At 46.2% G+C, this 17780-nt stretch overlaps 2 protein-coding genes and 1 pseudogene across 2 annotated transcripts; 1 reads left to right on the top strand and 2 right to left on the bottom strand.

Annotated features, from left to right (window-relative positions):
* Positions 1-2212: 2212 nt before the first annotated feature.
* LOC136501358 (protein ENHANCED DISEASE RESISTANCE 2-like) lies at positions 2213-5748 on the bottom strand. The gene is made up of 3 exons (XM_066496871.1): positions 5497-5748; positions 2987-3912; positions 2213-2507 (listed from the first exon to the last, which is right to left on the bottom strand). Coding segments are annotated over exons 2-3 (927 nt in total). The 5' UTR covers positions 5497-5748; the 3' UTR covers positions 2213-2506.
* Positions 5749-6225: 477 nt separating this feature from the next.
* On the bottom strand, positions 6226-9903 carry LOC136499517 (pentatricopeptide repeat-containing protein At1g31920-like; annotated as a pseudogene).
* A 1912-nt stretch (positions 9904-11815) lies between these two features.
* On the top strand, positions 11816-17020 carry LOC136501018 (sphingoid long-chain bases kinase 1-like). Its single transcript, XM_066496509.1, has 8 exons — positions 11816-12023; positions 13075-13461; positions 13710-13803; positions 13905-13942; positions 14305-14451; positions 14572-14671; positions 15649-16106; positions 16305-17020. Exons 1-8 carry the CDS (start codon positions 11994-11996, stop codon positions 16458-16460), a joined length of 1410 nt encoding a protein of 469 aa, XP_066352606.1. The 5' UTR covers positions 11816-11993; the 3' UTR covers positions 16461-17020.
* The last annotated feature ends 760 nt before the right edge of the window (positions 17021-17780 follow it).

Genomic DNA, 17780 nt, shown 5'->3' with positions numbered 1-17780 from the left:
TAGAGCCCACGGAGGGCTCGTTGGCGACGTACTTGATCATCCCGTCCACGCCGTCCTTCACTGCACAGCCACCACCAGACGACCCAAGAAACAGGCAGAAAAATCACGCGAGTAAGCGAGGTGCTCGACGGGAATCCTCAGAGGAGGAGCGAGAATGAGAACGGGGCGGAGGAAGATTGGTCGCCACGGTTACTACCGCGGAGGAAGCCGTCGGCGGGGGAGAGCGGCAACGACGACGCGGCGGCGGAGGAGGAGGGGCGGTGGTGCATGTCCGCGCCCGCCGGCGGCCGACCATCACGGACTCGCCGCCTCCGCTCGTCGAGGAGTTCTCAGATTCGCCGCCGCTCGGAGAGGAAACAGTTGCGAAGCCGAAAAATATCGATTTGGGAGCCTCTCCGTCTAGAGCTCTCTCTTTCTCTCTCCTGCGGGGAAAGAGGTTGAAGAACAGACAAATTATTGTGCTCCTGACAGCTGCAACTATCCGCCTACCATTATGTTACTGGAAAATGGATTTTCAAGCATAATTTCCTACTTGTGCAATTCCTTTTTTTTCACAAACTCCTGTGATTCTTCTTTGAATATAAACTCTCACAAAAATTCTTGATTTCCTAGAGCAATCTCGGTCGTCAAAGTCAGCAATGGAGCAAATTGGTTTTTTTTTCGTCTAGGGCATCCGCAATGGATGACTTATAAGCTACTCTAAGCATTTTTTCATATTTTAATACAAGAGAAAAACTAACTCTTGATTAAAAGCTAGGTTCATACACACATTCCATGTGGGCCTAATCATCCTATGAGCCTATTGAAAAGGTGGGCTTAGAGCCGGTGAATGACTTACGGTTACATGTGCCCTTAGTATAGATATATCAAGCTCAAGAATTAACAAACTTTAAAGTTTAAACATCACTTAGGGTGTGGTTGGCTTTGGGACAAGAGGCTTTATTCTAGTTTTTGGATGAGATGGTCTTTGTTATTAGTTTGGTTCGAGCATCTCAAGAGTACCTAATATTTTCTTCCTAAAAACATGAAGTTTTACAACTCTTAAAAAGTATGGGAAGGAATAAAGAAGACCATCTCCAAGAGTTTCTAATAATCCACTCCTAAAATATAGAAGCCAATTTTACATCAGAAATCATATACTATTTCTAAATTATCCTAACCACTTTTATATATTCTTTTTTTCTTGTACATTTAACTCTTTCCTACTATTTATTCTTTCCGCGTCCTTCTACCTTTAGATTGACCGACAAACACGCACGAGAGAGAAGATATAGAGAAGATACGCATGACTCGGAAGCACTTAACTTTACGCGGAACATGTGACTTTTCTCAAGTTCTGAAATATTAGAAGGATGGATCAGGAGTCGTTGAGAGTCTCATGTTGCTAAAAACCAAGGATTAGAAAGAGATTTTAGGAAACTCATGGAGATGCTCTTAGAGGATGGAGACAAGGGGATACACACTGTTGGTGTTTAGTTAGACATCCGTTAGTGGGACCCACATCATCTTCTCTCACCTTCTTCTCCTTCGGTCTTCAACACGCCGGGGCATGCCATGGCCGGGGCCACGCTCACGCCAAGGCCATGCCCACCCACATTGGGTAGGGTTGCCCGTGCTAGGGATCGAGGTCGAGCTTGCGTAAGGACCGAAGAGCAGGCATGGGCGCGTGCCCAATGGGAGGAGGGCACACGCCGAAAGAGAACGGTGTCAACAGGGCATGAAACTCATACCGAGGGACGTCATGGGACAACATCTTGGAAGAATAGTCTTTCGTGGGCGGTTCCATCTGACCTATCCCTCAAACCAGACACCGCGACGAAGTGCGATATCTATCCCGTCCTCCAACCAAATACACTCAGTTTCCAACTCTGGAATGGGACATCAAATTTTATGAAGTTCTCAAACATCAGACGTTTAACATGCACCTTTTAATGAACGTTAAGGCGTCGACATGATAGGCATTAGGTGTCCTCCAAGCAAAGGTCAGGACAGGACAGCCAACAAGAACATAAGAGAAGTCTAGAGCTTACAAGTCAGACCAGATCAATAGTAATAAGTTTTATTGTACATGATTGTATGCTTTCCTTTCATGGTGCCAATCAGTTTGGTTTGTAGCTTTCATCGCACTTCATCGATTCACTGGATGCATTCGTCTCCATCTTTACCAGAATCAGATACTCTGAACTTTTTCTTTTCTTTTTTGAAATGCAGATGCTTTCAACTGCCATATTCTGTCGAATGAATCATTCTTTCCTTGAGCTTCATACAGTCCATACATAATTGACTATATAAACATTAGGAGGCATCTATGTACAAAGTTATGCAGTTTGTCTGTGGCAAATGTATATAATTTTTACAGCAGATGTGAGGGCAAAGAAACAAGCCCTGGTACTATCTGGTAATGATCATCCTACTGAAGAATTGCGATGCAGTGATTAACTGATAAATTGACCCCCAAACAATGAAGATATGGTTTTGATCTCTTCTAGTAGGGGTCTGAAGAATATCTGCAATAGAGAGGTGCATGGAAATATATCATTATTTCAAATGATAAAGCTTCATCAAACAATAGAAAACATTTTTTTGACAGGTTCACGGATTCAAGTCCTGGAAACAGCCTCTTGCAGAAATGCAGGGAAAGGCTGTGTACAAAAGACCCAAGTGGTCGGACCCTGCGCAAGCGGGAGCTACGTGCACTGGGGTTTCAATAATATAACAGAATGATGCTGACACAGTGGTGCAGCCATTTGATTGAGTAGCCTCCTCAAGATAACAAAGAAAATTGCAAGGAAAAGGAGAGTGCTTCACTGTTCATGACTCAAGAGGGACATCATAACTTATCCATAGATAACATTTTCGTACCCACACGACAGTCTTTGTTTGTTTCTTTTTTTTTTTTTTAAATGTGCACTAGAGATATTTTTCTTATCTGTCAAGGTTTAATTCCAATGATAAACAATTTACAAGGCACTAGCTAAGTACTTACCATTTAGAATTCTCATTTGCTTCTTCTTTGTGCAAACTTCCATTAGTATTTTGCAAAGTAGGGGATGGGTCCCTCGGAGTGCCTTGGTTGTTTAACAGATGAGAGAAACCCTGCCAAAATCCTACAGGCCGAGACTGAGTGCTTTCCTGATGCTCTTCAGATCGCTTTTCAAACAAACCAGCTGATCCAGGATTTAACTCAGAAAACCTTCCGGCTCCAAGAAGTCTCTCAGGGAGCTCTGATTCAGTTTGACTCTCAATGAGAAAGGCCAAATCTACAGTTAGCGTTGTGATATAGCCAAATGCCAAATGAACAATTGCATTTGCAACTATAGAAGACCCGATATCCACATCAACTTCAAAGAAGTTTGATCCTTGAGTATACTTGCACCAGAGGGCTCTCCCCAATATACAGATGGCTTGTTCACCAACAGCAGTCCGAACAATCCAGGGCCCCTTAGCAATGTTTGCTATTAACTTAAGCCTTGAGTTTCGGAAAGCATCATCTCCTTTCAAGAATTGGTCCATAAGTGAGCCTTCAGGTATAGCCTCTAGCGATACAAAGTAGAATATTGCACTGTAGTTATCCTTGGGCAGTTGCAAGTTGAATGCCCAGACAAAAGGCTGGTTACCACGTGAAACCTCCTCATCAATAGCTTTTCTAACTCGATGATTATTGTCTTTCAGGATCTCACAGATTTTTGCTGGTCCTTTGATCCAATCAAATCCAAGAGGCTTCAGAAGATATTCTCCACCTGGTATTTTTACCTTGTTTGTAAGATATTCTGGGCCTCTGACCATAAATGAATCACCAGAAGGAGTAGCCCAGCCATTAGGACAGTTTTCAGGTGTTAGACAGGGAACTGCTCCTCCTGACTTAACATTCTCTATCCATTGTTGGTCAGCCTCACCATTCGAAGAAGCCATCTACAGAGAAAAAAAAATCCCCCAGGTATAGTGAGTTACATGCATATTTTTAAACTGAGAGTTCTCTCACAAATAGAAACAGACTATGATGTATATAGGTTACACAAGACTAACAGAGCAATGATATGTTTACTACTTTACAATTTAGATTGTGTTAGAATGGACATGTATGACTTGCGTATGTATATGGTATGGGCCTGCGCTTGGTATAGCCGGCCGGCCCTATAGATGGTTAGAGAGATGTGAGATCTCGTTTGGTCCTGTTTCTATAAGCCACGAGATCTCCCATCCCCTATATATATGTACATAGGTCTCTCAATCAATCTAATCTAATATTCCACACAATCTCTATTGCTTTCAGATTGCACCGACCTGTGTAAATTTACAATTTTCTCCCAAATAAAGGATATTGGTCTACAACATTGAATGAAGACATTTACCACCTTAATGCAATGTTTATATTTGACGAAAAATCCTTCTTCCAAATGACTTTTACGTCTATGTGGCAACTAAAAAGATGAGTGATCAAATTTTGTAGGGTAGTTAGTGATTAACATATCGTCAAGCATATTCATAGCAAGGAGCATATTTAGTGCTTGTTCCCTTGGGAATTGGGTATTTTGTGTTTTTCTCTTTTGAGGCCATGTACAGTTTTTACTTATCTGTTCATATTTTGTAACACAACACACTTATCATAGTAAGGCTCTGCCCAACTCTTTCGCCCAAAAAAAAAAATCATCAACTATGAAAAAAAAAAGGGTCCCAAAAGGCCAAGATTTATGTACTGTGGTAGGAAGGACCTACACAGCGCCAGCCCTCGGTAGCATGCCTGTAATCAGGAGTATAGCACTAATAGCATACAGCACAGAGCAGCAAGTTTTCACACCACCAAATAGGACTTAATCCAACCATGAAGGAGCATTACACAGTCTGAACAGGGCAACATGTGGAACCGAACACTAGGACCAAATAACTACGATGCAACCGTGACACTTCCACGCCTAAATCCACATAACTAGTTCGGTTCAGCAAGAAGCCATAGCTTTGCTAATGTGATGTTTGCTTCCAATCAACTATGGAAGTAGAAACACTGCTAGTTTAACTCTTCCATTTCATTACCACACGCTTACAATTCCTTGACTGATCGGCAGAATTGGGAACGTCCCCCAGTGGGCGAAGGTTCTGCAGCCGAAGCGAGGTGGCGTGCCGGGATCAGCTCAAAAATTGCACAGCAAAGGGTCAAAATCCCAATATTTTTTCGCAGGGCTCTGCACTGTGCTAGAGAATCCAACAAGTTCCTTATCCAGCTACTCTCCACCAGTCCACCACACCAACAAGAACTCGCCCAGGGGCAGAAACAAAGCAGGAGGAATGAGCTCGGAGAAGCTCCCGCTGAGCCGAATCAGCCCCTCGAAGCCGACGAATTCGTCGGGCACCACCCAGCCCGACCGCCCATCAAGCTCTTGAATCGAGACGCTACGGTTCGTGCCCGTCCCTCCCAGCTCCGACGAACAAGCAGAACGCAGCAGCAGCTTGGGAGGCGAGCAAAAGAAAATTGCGCACGCGCGGGAGCAGCAAGCTCACCTTGGGGATCCCGAGTCCTCTGACTCCTGAGTGACGGCGCGCCGGTGAACGAAGTGGGAACGGACAAGATCCCCGAGCCGCAGCGCCGCGATGAAAGAACCTCGCAGAGGGAGGCGAGGATCTGAAGAGGCCTTGGGCTCTGGATTGCGTCGGATTCTGTGTGGCGTCCTGTCCTGGCTGGAGAAGGAGAACTGGAGAAGGTTTCGACGTTTCGTTGCCGTCCGGGGAAGGAAGCAGGGAAGGAAGGGGTGCTTGTCCTGTCGCTGCGGAGCCGTAGCTGCGACTGCGAGGGATAAATAAATAAAGAGTAAAATGCTCATTAACTTTCGTCGGCTGTCATCTATATCCATCAACTTTAAAACTGTATTTTTAGGTCCATTAATTTTTATTGGGGTATCTTCTAAATTCATCAACTTTGTAACTATATTTTTTGGTCCATAAACTTTTAAAATGGTTCAATGCAGGTCCATGTCATTTATTTAACCTTAAATCTAACGCATGCATGCATGCACATCGGCTTCAGCCTCCGGTCTTTGCGTCGGTGGAGACCAGCCAGGGCCAGCGTCCGTCGCAGTGGGATAGTGGCTGGCTGTGGCTGCCCTGTGCTATGCTCGCCCGCCCACGTGAGCCCATTCCGCAAGGTTCAGTGGCTCACCGGCACCGCGGCAGCGTGTGCGGGCTCCATCCGAGGGAGGCGTCCGCCTCTGTCCGGAACGCGGCGGCAGCGGCCTAGTTCTTGGCCCTGGAGTGCATGTCCGCGACGATGACGTAGTCGCCGGCGTTGACGGCGCTGAGGCACCTCAGCTCCTCAAGTGCGCGCTCGGCGAGATCCAGATCCCCATGGATCCGGCACGCGTTCAGCAGGCTTCGCTAGGCTGTGTCCGTCGGCCCCGTGGGCATGCTCCCGATGAGCGCGCGCGCGTGTCGTCCAGCCTTCTGGCGCGGGCCATCAGGTCCACCATGCAGCCGTAGTGCTGCGCGTTGGGCGCGACCTTGTGCTCCAGCCGCATGCGGTCGAAGCACTGCAGCCCATCCTCGAGCAGACCGTCGGGCGCGTGGCCTTCCCTGGCCATCGCGTCGAACACCTGCATCGCCTTCCGCCCCGTCCCCGTGCAGCGCCAAGCCGGATAGCATGGCGTTGTACGTCCACGCGTTCTTGCCGTCCATCGCATCGAACACCGCCGCGGCCTTCTCGATGCTGCCGCACTTGGCGTACATGTCAACCAGGGACGTCTGCATGATGGTGTTCAGCCTCGCGGTGTTCCTCAGCAGCGCGCAGTGGACGCTTCGCCCGACGTCCAAGGAACCCAAGTGCGCACATGCCGAGAGCACGCTGACCATGGAGCTCTCGTCGGGCCTCCACCCATCGAGCACCATGACGCCGAACAACTAGAGGCATTCGCGCCACAGCCCGGGCTTCGTGTACGCCGCGAGGAGTGCGCTCTAGGAAGCCGTCGTCCGCTCCTCGGCCTCCACCCAGTCAAACGCCAGACGAGCCATCGCCGGCTCGCCGCACGAACCCAAGCTTCACAATGTGCGCCTACAACTGCCAATGGAAAGAAAGAAATGTCACACCCCAGCGGCTAGCGTGTCAACGGTTGCAGAAGAGCACACTGCTTGGTCGAGTGTGAGCTGAAGCTGTCACCTGCCTCCCTTCTTGCAAGGGCGCGAGCAGCGCGCACAACTTGAGTACGAACGGAACATGTAGCTGTCAGGCCCGACGCCCGCCTCCAGCATGTCAACGTACAGGCGCAGCGCGACAGCCGGCTCACGATCACCACGGCCGCCACCGACGACGTGGCTGCGCATCAGGGTGTTGTAATCGAAGGCCTCCGGCTCGACGAGCGACTCGAAGATGGACGTCGCGAGCTCCGTGCCGCCCGGCCAGCCCGAGAGCACGCACGTCGCGAGTAGCGGCCGCGCGTGCCGTGGGCAGCGATCGAGGCCCAGCTTGATGTGCCTCGCGTGCGCCTTCTGAAGGGTCGAGATGGCGGATTAGAGGGGGATGAATAGTCTTTTCTAAAATTAATCGTGTCGGCTAACCGATACAAATGCGGAATTAAAACTATCGGTCTAGCCAAGACTATACCCCACTATATATGTTCACTAGCACCTTGCAAAGATAACAATTATGCAACAAAGGTGCCGGGCTAGCTAGAGCTCTCCTAAACAATTCTAGGAGCAAGGTTACACAAACCTATGCCACTAGTACTTTAAGCAACAAGGAAGCTCCTACACATGCTAGTAAGCAAAAGCACAAAGCTAACTAAGCTCACTAGCAATGCTCAATAACAAGGCAACCAATGCCTAATTAGAGAGCGCAAATACTTAGTTACACAAACTAAGCAATGTGACTAACAATGTTACTAAAACCAAATTAGCCACGCAAGGGAGCTACTTCTATGCTACACAAGCAAGAATGTAATTAGCAAGCTACACAAGCTATCTAATTACAAGAGCAACTACACAAGCTTAATATGTATAAAAGTAATTGCAAGCTTGTGTAATGGGGATGTAAACCAACGGGAAGAACAAGGTTGACACGATGATTTTTCTCCCGAGGTTCACGTGTTTGCCAACACGCTAGTCCCCGTTGTGTCGACCGCTCACTTGGTGGTTCGGCGGCTAATTAGCATCACCCGCTAAGCCCGCACGTCGGGCGCCGCAAGAACCTACCCCTTGAGTGAGGGTAGCTCAATGACACGCTTTACTAGAGTTGCTCTTCGCGGCTCCCGCGGGGCGAGCATAATGCCCCTCACAAGCACTTCTCCGGAGCGCCTCACAAGCTTCTTGCTCGCTTCGACGGAGACCACCACCAAGCCGTCTAGGAGGTGGCAACCTCCAAGAGTAACAAGCACCACCGGCTTGCAACTCGATCACCTAGTGCCACTCGATGCAACCTCACGATGCAATCGCACTAGAATCTCTCACTCACACAATCGAATGATCACTATCAAGTATATGTGTGATGGAGGGCTCCCAAGCACTCACAAGCATGGACACTAAGTCCCTTGAGGTGCTCCACCCCAGCCATGGCCGAAGGCCACTTCTGTTTATAGCCCCAAGGGCTAAACTAGCCGTTACCCCTTCACTGGGCAACGGTCGGGCCGACCGGACGCTCCGGTCGAGTTGACCGGACGCTGGACCTCAGCGTCCGGTCGCTCGCAGACGACCACGTGTCCCGGTTCCAACGGTCACTTGACTTGACCGGACGCAGCAGCACTCAACTGACCGGACGCTGGACCCTCAGCGTCCGGTCGTTTCCAGTAAGCTCCCGAGCATGACCGGACGTGTCCGGTCGAACGCGATCGGACGCAGCACCAGCGTCCGGTCACTCTCCAGCAACTGCTACACTCCACGTCAGCGCGACCGGACGCAGCCTGCCAGTGTCCGGTGCATTCAGATCCAGCGTCCGGTCAGTTGACCGACGCCAGCATCTTCTCCATTCTCTTCACCCTTGCTCAAGTGTGCTAACCACAAGAATTTGCATCCGGCGTAATAGAAACTAGGCATTTCATTTTCCCGAAAGCGCCGAATTTGCATCCGGACCCAAACCCATCTCAACCCTGCAAACACCACCTCCTTTGTAAATGTGCCAACACCACCAAGTGTACACCACCATGTGTAAGTGTGTTAGCATTTTCACAATCATTTCCCAAAGGATGTTAGCCACTCAACTTGCCACGCCACTCGATCCTAGCGACAATGCAAAGTTAAATCACTCGAGTGGCACTAGATGACCGATATGCAAACAAGTTTGCCCCTCTTGATAGTACGGCCATCTATCCTAAATCCAGTCATAAACTTCTCTACACACCTATGACCGATGAAATGAAATGCCCTAGGTTATACCTTTGCCTTGCGCATTCCATTCCATCTCCTTCAATGTCGATGCAACACATGCACCCACACGATCAACAATGATATGATCCACTTCATATCATCACATGATCATATTGGTTCATCGATCTTGACTCTACTTGCTCTTCACCGTTGCCATCGTCCATCGACGCCAAGTCTTGCTCAAGCTTCACCGCCACGCGGTCCATCACTCCAAAGCCTTCGACTTGCCCTTCACGCTTGCAACCGGTCCATCAAGCCAAGTCTTGTCTTGATCTTCTCCACCTTGATCACATGACTCAATGTCATGTCTCATGTACAATAAGCTCCTTCATCATCACATGTGTGAGCTTTGCAACATATCCAAGCCATTTTCACCTTCATGGCATATGTTGCTCACACACATGTACCTGTGGACTAATCACCTGTGTATCTCACATAAACACAATTAGTCCACCTAGGTTATCACTCAATTACCAAAACCAAACAAGGACCTTTCACCTTCCTGACCTCGTCCAAGCGTCTGCGCCTGGGACAGAACTCGACCTCCCACCATGCTAGCACCATCGGCGAGCGGTGTAGCAGAGGCAGTGTGACGAAACTACCACTGCCGAACCGGGGACTCCTTCGACGCCGCGGCGGGCGCCGGCGCCGGGGGCGTGCTGGCCGCGATGCTGCTCCTGAAGGCTCGGTGGCGTGCTGGCCGTGATGCTGGTCCTGAAGGCCCAGTAGCGGGTGGGGGCGTGCTGGCCAGCCTTGGGAGGCCCGATGGCGGGTGGGGCGCCGGCGTCGACGTGGGGACCGAGGTCTGCGGGCACGCCCAACGGTAGTCAATGGTGGCCGCGCCAGTTGTCGAACACGTGAGCGATGGTGGCTGCCGTGGGGTTGCCCACAGGCGAGACAGGCTGGATTTGGGCGTGGCCATAGACGACGCCGTCGTGTCGGCGTCCAACAACCGCTCCTCCCCGCGCGGTGCCACCTGCAGCATCGCGAGCTCCACGACGAGACCTGCTGCGCCGGCGCTGAGGAGACCCGAGCTGGAGGCGGCCGTGATCCGCATGACCAGCCACGACAAGCGGTCCGTGGACTACGAGAGCGCGGCGGGGTTGTTCGCGCTGGCGCGCGCGGCGGCGCGGGTTGCAGCCACTCATGTGGGCGCTCGCGCAGGGCGTCGGCGCCCGCCGTCACATTCATCGGGTCAAGATCCTGTTCCGCCCGGCAGACGAGCGACGGCGGCGAGTGCAGGCATGGCTCCACCGACGCAAAGACCGGAGGCCGAAGCCGACGTGCATGCATACATGCGTTGGATTTAATATTAAATAAATGGCATGGACCTACAGTAATTCATTTTAAAAGTTCATGGACCCAAAAATATAGTTACAAAGTTGATAGACCTAGATGACACCCTAACAAAAGTTAATGATCTAAAAAATACAGTTTCAAAGTTAATGGATCTAGATAATGACGAAAGTTAATAGAGCTTCGGTGCATTTTACTCGTAATCGTAAATAAACAAACAAAGGGAGGATGGAGGCAGGCGCTGATGACGTGACGACGTCGACCCGGCCATCCCGGTCCAGCATGATTGGCGTGATAATACAGTTTAGAGCTTCGGTGCATTTTACTCGTAATCGTAAATAAACAAACAAAGGGAGGATGCAGGCAGGCGCTGATGACGTGACGACGTCGACCCGGACCATCCCGGTCCAGCATGATTGGCGTGATAATACAGTTTCTTCCTTTTGGAAGTTTCTTCCCTCCGTCTCGATTCACAAAATACTAATACAAAACGAGTTAACTGTAAATTTTTAAAAATGTAACTAGTTTTATTTATAGGAAATATTATCAACCTTGTATCTCCTAATATATTATTATAAAAATATATTCACTATTAATCCCATATATAATACTTATTATGTGTTAGTATATTTTTTTATATATATTACACCTGTTTTGAAATAAATGCATTTCTAGCTATATTCATATGGATAGTATTTTAGGACAAAGAGAATATTCAGTCAAATTAGTTACTCAAAAAAACGAGATGCGCGCTTATATTTGGGACGGAGGGCGCTTGTCGTCGTCATTTGTCACGCGTGCTTGGCCTTTTGATCCGAGTGCCCTTGCCTCGGGCTATGGCTGCCTTTCGCATGGCTACCAGCCTACCATCCACCACTATAATATTTTGATGTTCAAAGCACACAGATATGACTGAACAAGCATCACTTTGTTTCTTTTTTTTTGAAACAGCATCACTTTTTTTCTTGATGCATTGTCATTCTTCTCACGAAAGATGGGTATAGTTGACATATACGATGATACTCCGTACCTACCTGCAAAATTCTCCATATCGAGCGGTGATCAGACGGCCACAATACGATGATACTCCGTACCTACCTGCAAAAAAGACGAATTTCCCCGCACCGAAAAACTAGAGGAGAAAGGACTTTTGATTGAGAAGCGGCCTGGCACTCCTCCCCAGTCCCCAGTCCCCACCCGACCCCATCCCCGGCCCCGTGGCTCGCCGCGAGTCAATTGGCGCGGCGGCTTGCTCTGCTGCCGTGCGGCGACGACAGGAAGAGACGCGGGGGGCAGGGGCGGAGGAAGTAAGAGGCCGCCACTGGATCTCGTGAAGCTGCCCCGAGCCGAGAGTGATCATGAGCTCTAGGAACCTTGTCCGCCCCCCGGTGAGTTCTCCCTTCCGTTCTCTTCGGCCCCCTGTGTGTGTTTTGCTTTCATGTTTGGTCCGCGTCGGTAGCTGTCGATTGGATTTGGTCGCTGAGTGAGGGCGCGAGGACGCGGAGGGGAAAAGTTCTTGACTTCTGGAATTCGAGGACAAGATGAGAGAGGGTTGGGAGGAATGGATCAGATTTCTTACCTTATGATGACTAGCCGAGCCGATGGGGACAAAGCTAATAGCTTTGGGGGGTATGTATGTTGCTTGCGCACTGTTGTGCAGTTAGTGTCCTCGTTGTGTCAAAATGGGGGAAGCTAGATGAAGTTTCAGATCTTATGCAGCTAATGAATTCGTCATGTAGCACACAATTAATTGAATATTTGGGGCATATATGTTTGCTTTTTAAGTCTGATGATATTTGTACCAAAATTTTCCTAGAGCCATTGCAATGTCAGCTACTCCCTCCTTTCCCAAATATAAGTCCATTTGCACTTCGACACAAGAATTAAGGTGAGTAGTACAATGGGCCCATTGTGCACCAATTATTGCTAAAATTAACAAAGATGACAAGTTTATTGCATTGATTATTGTGCCTAGTATTGGTCGACTTGGAAGAATGAGAATAAAAGGTGCCTTCATGTTTTGATGGATTTATATTTGGTGCATTCGAGAGAAGACTGGATGGACTTATATTTGTGATCATAGGGAGTATCAAATATCTTACCCCCTCTGGTTGAAAATTAATGATGTTCTGATCGGCTGACGGACTTTGCCTGCAGCTAGTACAATTATCTGGTCAGAAACAACATTTATTTCCGCTGAGAGGTAGTATCATATATCAGTCCATGGTCTACCTTATAGGCTCTACCACATGGGTGCTAGCTTACTTGTTTGCTTTAATCTGTAACAAGTGTGTAAAAAATACCTCTTTTGAGATAATCTGTTGCAGTAGTGATTGTTTATACTCCTGCTTGACAGTCTGTGTACCCTAACTAATGTTGTCTAAGTTAGTGGTTATTTCTTTGCTCTTTTCCTCACATGCACGGTAATCACCATGGCAGGTTTCCTGTAGTGCTGCTGTTAATGGAATTAATGGATGCCTCACCTACAGTACATGTCGTTCAAGAAACTACTATCAGTATTCTCATACCACTAATTTACAAAGTTCGCCAGTAGACCAGATGCCTTTGCCTCGGAAATTAAGGAAATCAATTCAGCGAAATGCTTACTTTTTAACCCAGAAGAGGAAGTTTGTACCACACTGTTCATCAGACCTTAGTACTTCCTGCAGAGAAGAAGTACCCAACTATTTATCAATCAATGTTTTGCAAGACCAATCAAATACAAAACAGGGAGCTATTCGTAAAGTGCTTGTCATTTTGAATCCTAACTCTGGATTCCGAAGCTCTCGGGATGTTTTCTACAAGAAAGTGCAATCAACATTGAAGGTAAGGCGTTCCTACCTTTTTTAGTCAAAACCTTCCTATTAATTATTAACACTTATGTTGATGCATTCATCAAAGTTTCTGTCATATCCAGAGAAATGAGTATTATCACCAGTTTAGTTCTGTAAATACATAGTATGTACAAGACCGTGCAAAAATACATCCTGTATGTGTTAGAAGAAAACCTCAGATATGCTTCTTTCTTACCTGTAATTTATATATGTTTGCGTTTGAATTTTGATTTGGTGCAGCTTTCAGGCTTCAAGATGGAAGTCATTGAAACAGCATATGCCGGTCATGCAAAGGTTCTTTCTTCTACTGTTGACCTCAAAAAATTCCCTGATGGTAATATCAATTGTGTATCTCTTTTTTCTTATTCTTTCTTTTTTTGTCAATCAAGTTCCTGTCTGTTTCACTATTCACCTCATCTTTTTTCTTGTTTACAGGTATTATTTGTGTTGGTGGTGATGGGATCGTCAATGAGGTCATCTCTTTTCCTACCTTTCTTTCTGTATAAAAAATGAACTGGAATACAATTTTGCTTTATTGCACCTGGGTGGATATTTTCTTTGCATCTACTACATATAAAACATATCTGTTAGATGGGACTGTTCTCATTGCTCTCATATAAAAGCTACCAGTTTTAGCTCATGGTTATGGCTGACCTCTAGCAGCAGTTGTTTATAGTAGTTTGGACTAGTATGTACGATGTAGCACTGGCAGTTATCTGTCTTCAACTGGTGGTGGACACAAGTGCACCCTGGGCATGTGTTGAAGCATTTTTTATTGTTTTTTCTAGTCTGAAATTTATCTATCCTGCTGATGGTATTCTATATTTTAATGCAGGTTTTGAATGGATTACTTAGTAGAGACGATTTTGAAGTGGCAATTCGATTTCCCATTGGGATAATACCTGCTGGCTCTGATAATTCATTGGTGTGGACTGTTCTTGGCATCAGGGATCCTGTTTCTGCTGCAATTGCTTTAGCTAAGGTACCTTGGTTATGTCATGTTTATTTATTTCATACTAGATCATACTACCAAGGATTTCTCTGACTCGCATATCATCAAACTTAACAGTACATATTAATTTGTAAGGCCATTCTTCTGCAGGGAGGTTTCACACCAATAGATGTGTTTGCCGTTAAATGGATCGAAGCTGGAGTGACTCACTTTGGTTTGACAGCTTCCTACTATGGTTTCGTAGCTGATGGTAACTTTTCATTCTTCTGCGCATCTTATTCTGATAATCTGATGTGATGCCCTTGCCATCTGAACTGTATCATTAAAATGATCCCAATGCTGTCGATGTAGGTTAAAAATGAATCAAATTATATGTATTTTTTTTTTCTATCTGAGTTATTGGGTATCCAGAGAGCCATATATGGCCTCAACCAAGGAAGTGATAATTATTGTTTTTGTCTTAGTTGCTACTCCCTCTATTCTCTTTTATTAGGCGTTCACACGTTTTTGAAAAAAATTGATTGGCGCTGTAAGTTACCAAAGCATACGTATTAACTTGTGTTTCATGGCACTCGAAGCGACAGAAGCGTGCTTTTGCACCGTATTGGCCAGTGCTAGTTGTATCATGCATGCATGCAAATGTGAAAAGTATTCCATCCAGTTTGAGCGACGTGGCATGTAAAATGAATACGAGCACGGCAACCAATGGTAGGTTAATTCTCGGACAGGTAGTTCGCTGGTGCCTTGGTATCTGAAGTAGCGCTTGTAGCACCTAAAAAAAGACAATGGAGGTAGCAGTAAGAATGAAAGGGGCTTAACATGGGTTTGAAACCATATAATACAGCAGAACTTAGAGGTAAGAACAAAAATAAGTAACAGAACTTCAACTCATGGCCTTGCGAATTTAGGATTAGATCAGATATATGGATATGCTGGTTTGTGCCTGGCTAATTGAATTGCTCCACCAATCTGTTATGTTCATACTCTCAAGAAATAAAGATGTGTAATTACTTTAAATTTGCACTACTGCTATCAAACATGCCACCATTGTTATTATTTTCTAGTTCTTGCTTGATTACCTCTTATCGATTGAAAACACTAGTTGGTAACCCACAATTTCATATGTTCTTAATCTGACACATCTTATCTTCTATATACCCTTGTTCCTATATAAATCATCTATTCATCTTAAAGTCCCAACACTTTTTATTATTTTTTTCTCTGCAGTTCTGCAGCTGTCTGAAAACTTCCGCATGCAGTTTGGTCCCTTCCGTTATGTTGTTGCTGGCCTTCTGAAGTTTCTTTCATTACCTCAGTACAGATTTGAGGTAGACTATCTCCCTGCATCACCAGGGAGAAATTCTGAATTGAGACCACTGACTGAAAAATGTCATGAACAGCTTTCTGATGATGGCAAGGTTAGGAGAGGTACACAAATCAATGGTAGGATTGAAGATAATTGGGTTACCAGGAATGGGGAGTTTCTTGGCATTTTTGTCTGCAATCACTTTTGCAAGCCTGCCCAGGGGTTACTTTCTCCAGTTATTGCACCAAAAGCTCAGCATGACGACAGCAGTCTGGATTTGATTCTTGTCCATGGAAGTGGCAGACTCAGACTATTTTGCTTCTTTGTTGCCTATCAGCTTTGCTGGCATCTTCTACTCCCTTACGTGGAATATGTCAAGGTATTGTGGGTTGTGACTTTCTTGTATTTGTTCACGTCACTTCTTGTGGCAGTTCATGTAATCAGGCTTACAATCCCAATTATAGACATCCTTGAACTTAATAGAATGTACTTTCCTAGAATACAGGACGCCTGATTGATTCAATCAGATACCTTCCACTGATGTGGCATTTTGTTTTGCAACAATAATTGCTCGCAGATAAAAGAAGTAAAGATTAGGCCGGTTGGGAATACTCACAATGGTTGTGGTGTCGACGGGGAGCTTCTTCATGGAGAGGGCAAAGCTGAATGGCAGTGCTCGCTGCTTCCAGCACAAGGCCGGTTGCTTGGCCAGGATCTGGGTGCTTTGAAGTAGCTACTATCTACCCCTGGCAGTCATTCTATTTTATTTGTTGAGCAGTACCGAGATTGTTGATTAACGGGAAGAGAGCAGATTTATCTCTGGCCACTGTTTTCATATATTTATTGCGAGTTTGTAAATAAGGTCAGAACCTAGTACACGAAAGGGGAGCTTGTGCTGGATGCCAAATTGCCAATGCCATGTTCAGCTGTGCTGTGAAAGCCAGCAGGTGCAGAGTTGGGACTGGAATAGCACATTGTAAAGGCCTTGTCATGGTTGCCTTTGGTACCGACTTCATGTACAATTCACCAGCAAAGAGCAAATTCTTGTCTGGCGGGGTGAAAAGTGCAGGACCTCAACTGTTCAAATAGCATGGATGTAGACGACTTACCCTTTGTCAAAGATACAGACTTGCTGTTGTTTTTAGATTGGTAAAAGCCTGGGCGGGTGCAAAAATCGATCCTAGTGATGGTTAAGCTTGCTAAAGTGAGATTAAGGCAATGGGATGTGACATACCATGGTGTGCATCTTTGTCACGCTGATTTGCTGAGCACAATGAAGTTCTTAGTCATGTTCGATACTCCCTCACGTTCCAAACTATAGTTACTTTGGCTTTATCGTAAGTGAAACTTCTAACTTTGATTAAGTTTATTAAAAAAAATCTATAGTATCAACATAGTGTATTTAGTAGAATAGAATTTGTAGATGCTAATATATTTTTCCTTTAAAACGTGGCCAAGGTAAGAAAAGTTTAGCTGAAAACAAAGCTAAATAGACCTGTAAGAGCAGGTATAATAATAGGCTTATAGCCAAGCTAATGCTGATGTGGTTGAGAGAAGAGAGAAGAGAGGAGAGAGATGAGAGCTTGGCTTCTATGTAAGCATCAAGTTGGACACAAAAGCATAGGTATTAGTGGGTCCAAGTAAGTGTTGTGATGAGAAATATAAGAGAGAGACTTTTTGAAGATAAATAGGAGACACTTATTGTATAACTTGGCTCTTATAGCTTGTCTTATAGCCCAACAACTTGGCTTTATTATTGACCTTGCTTTAATGAGAGTTTAAAAAGTACACCGACATGAATAATGAGCCATTAACTCCGTTAAACCAAATCATTGAGCTACTTGAGCTGGTTTGCACTTTGCAGGACGACAGTTGGTTCCATGCATCTTTATTCTTTGGCTCCAGACCCAAGCAAAGAGCACCCGCATGTATATCATATCATTTTCTTGATGCCAATGCCAAAAGTTACAAGCTAGGTAAGCAACCGAATGGGGAGCTCATCGCAGGCAGCTCTCGGCCTCTATCATAGTACTACCTCTCCTTTGTCCTCTAC

This window comes from Miscanthus floridulus, chromosome 13 (assembly GCF_019320115.1).
Source record: "Miscanthus floridulus cultivar M001 chromosome 13, ASM1932011v1, whole genome shotgun sequence".
NCBI lineage: Eukaryota > Viridiplantae > Streptophyta > Magnoliopsida > Poales > Poaceae > Miscanthus > Miscanthus floridulus.
This window is presented reverse-complemented; position numbering and strand designations above follow the sequence as displayed.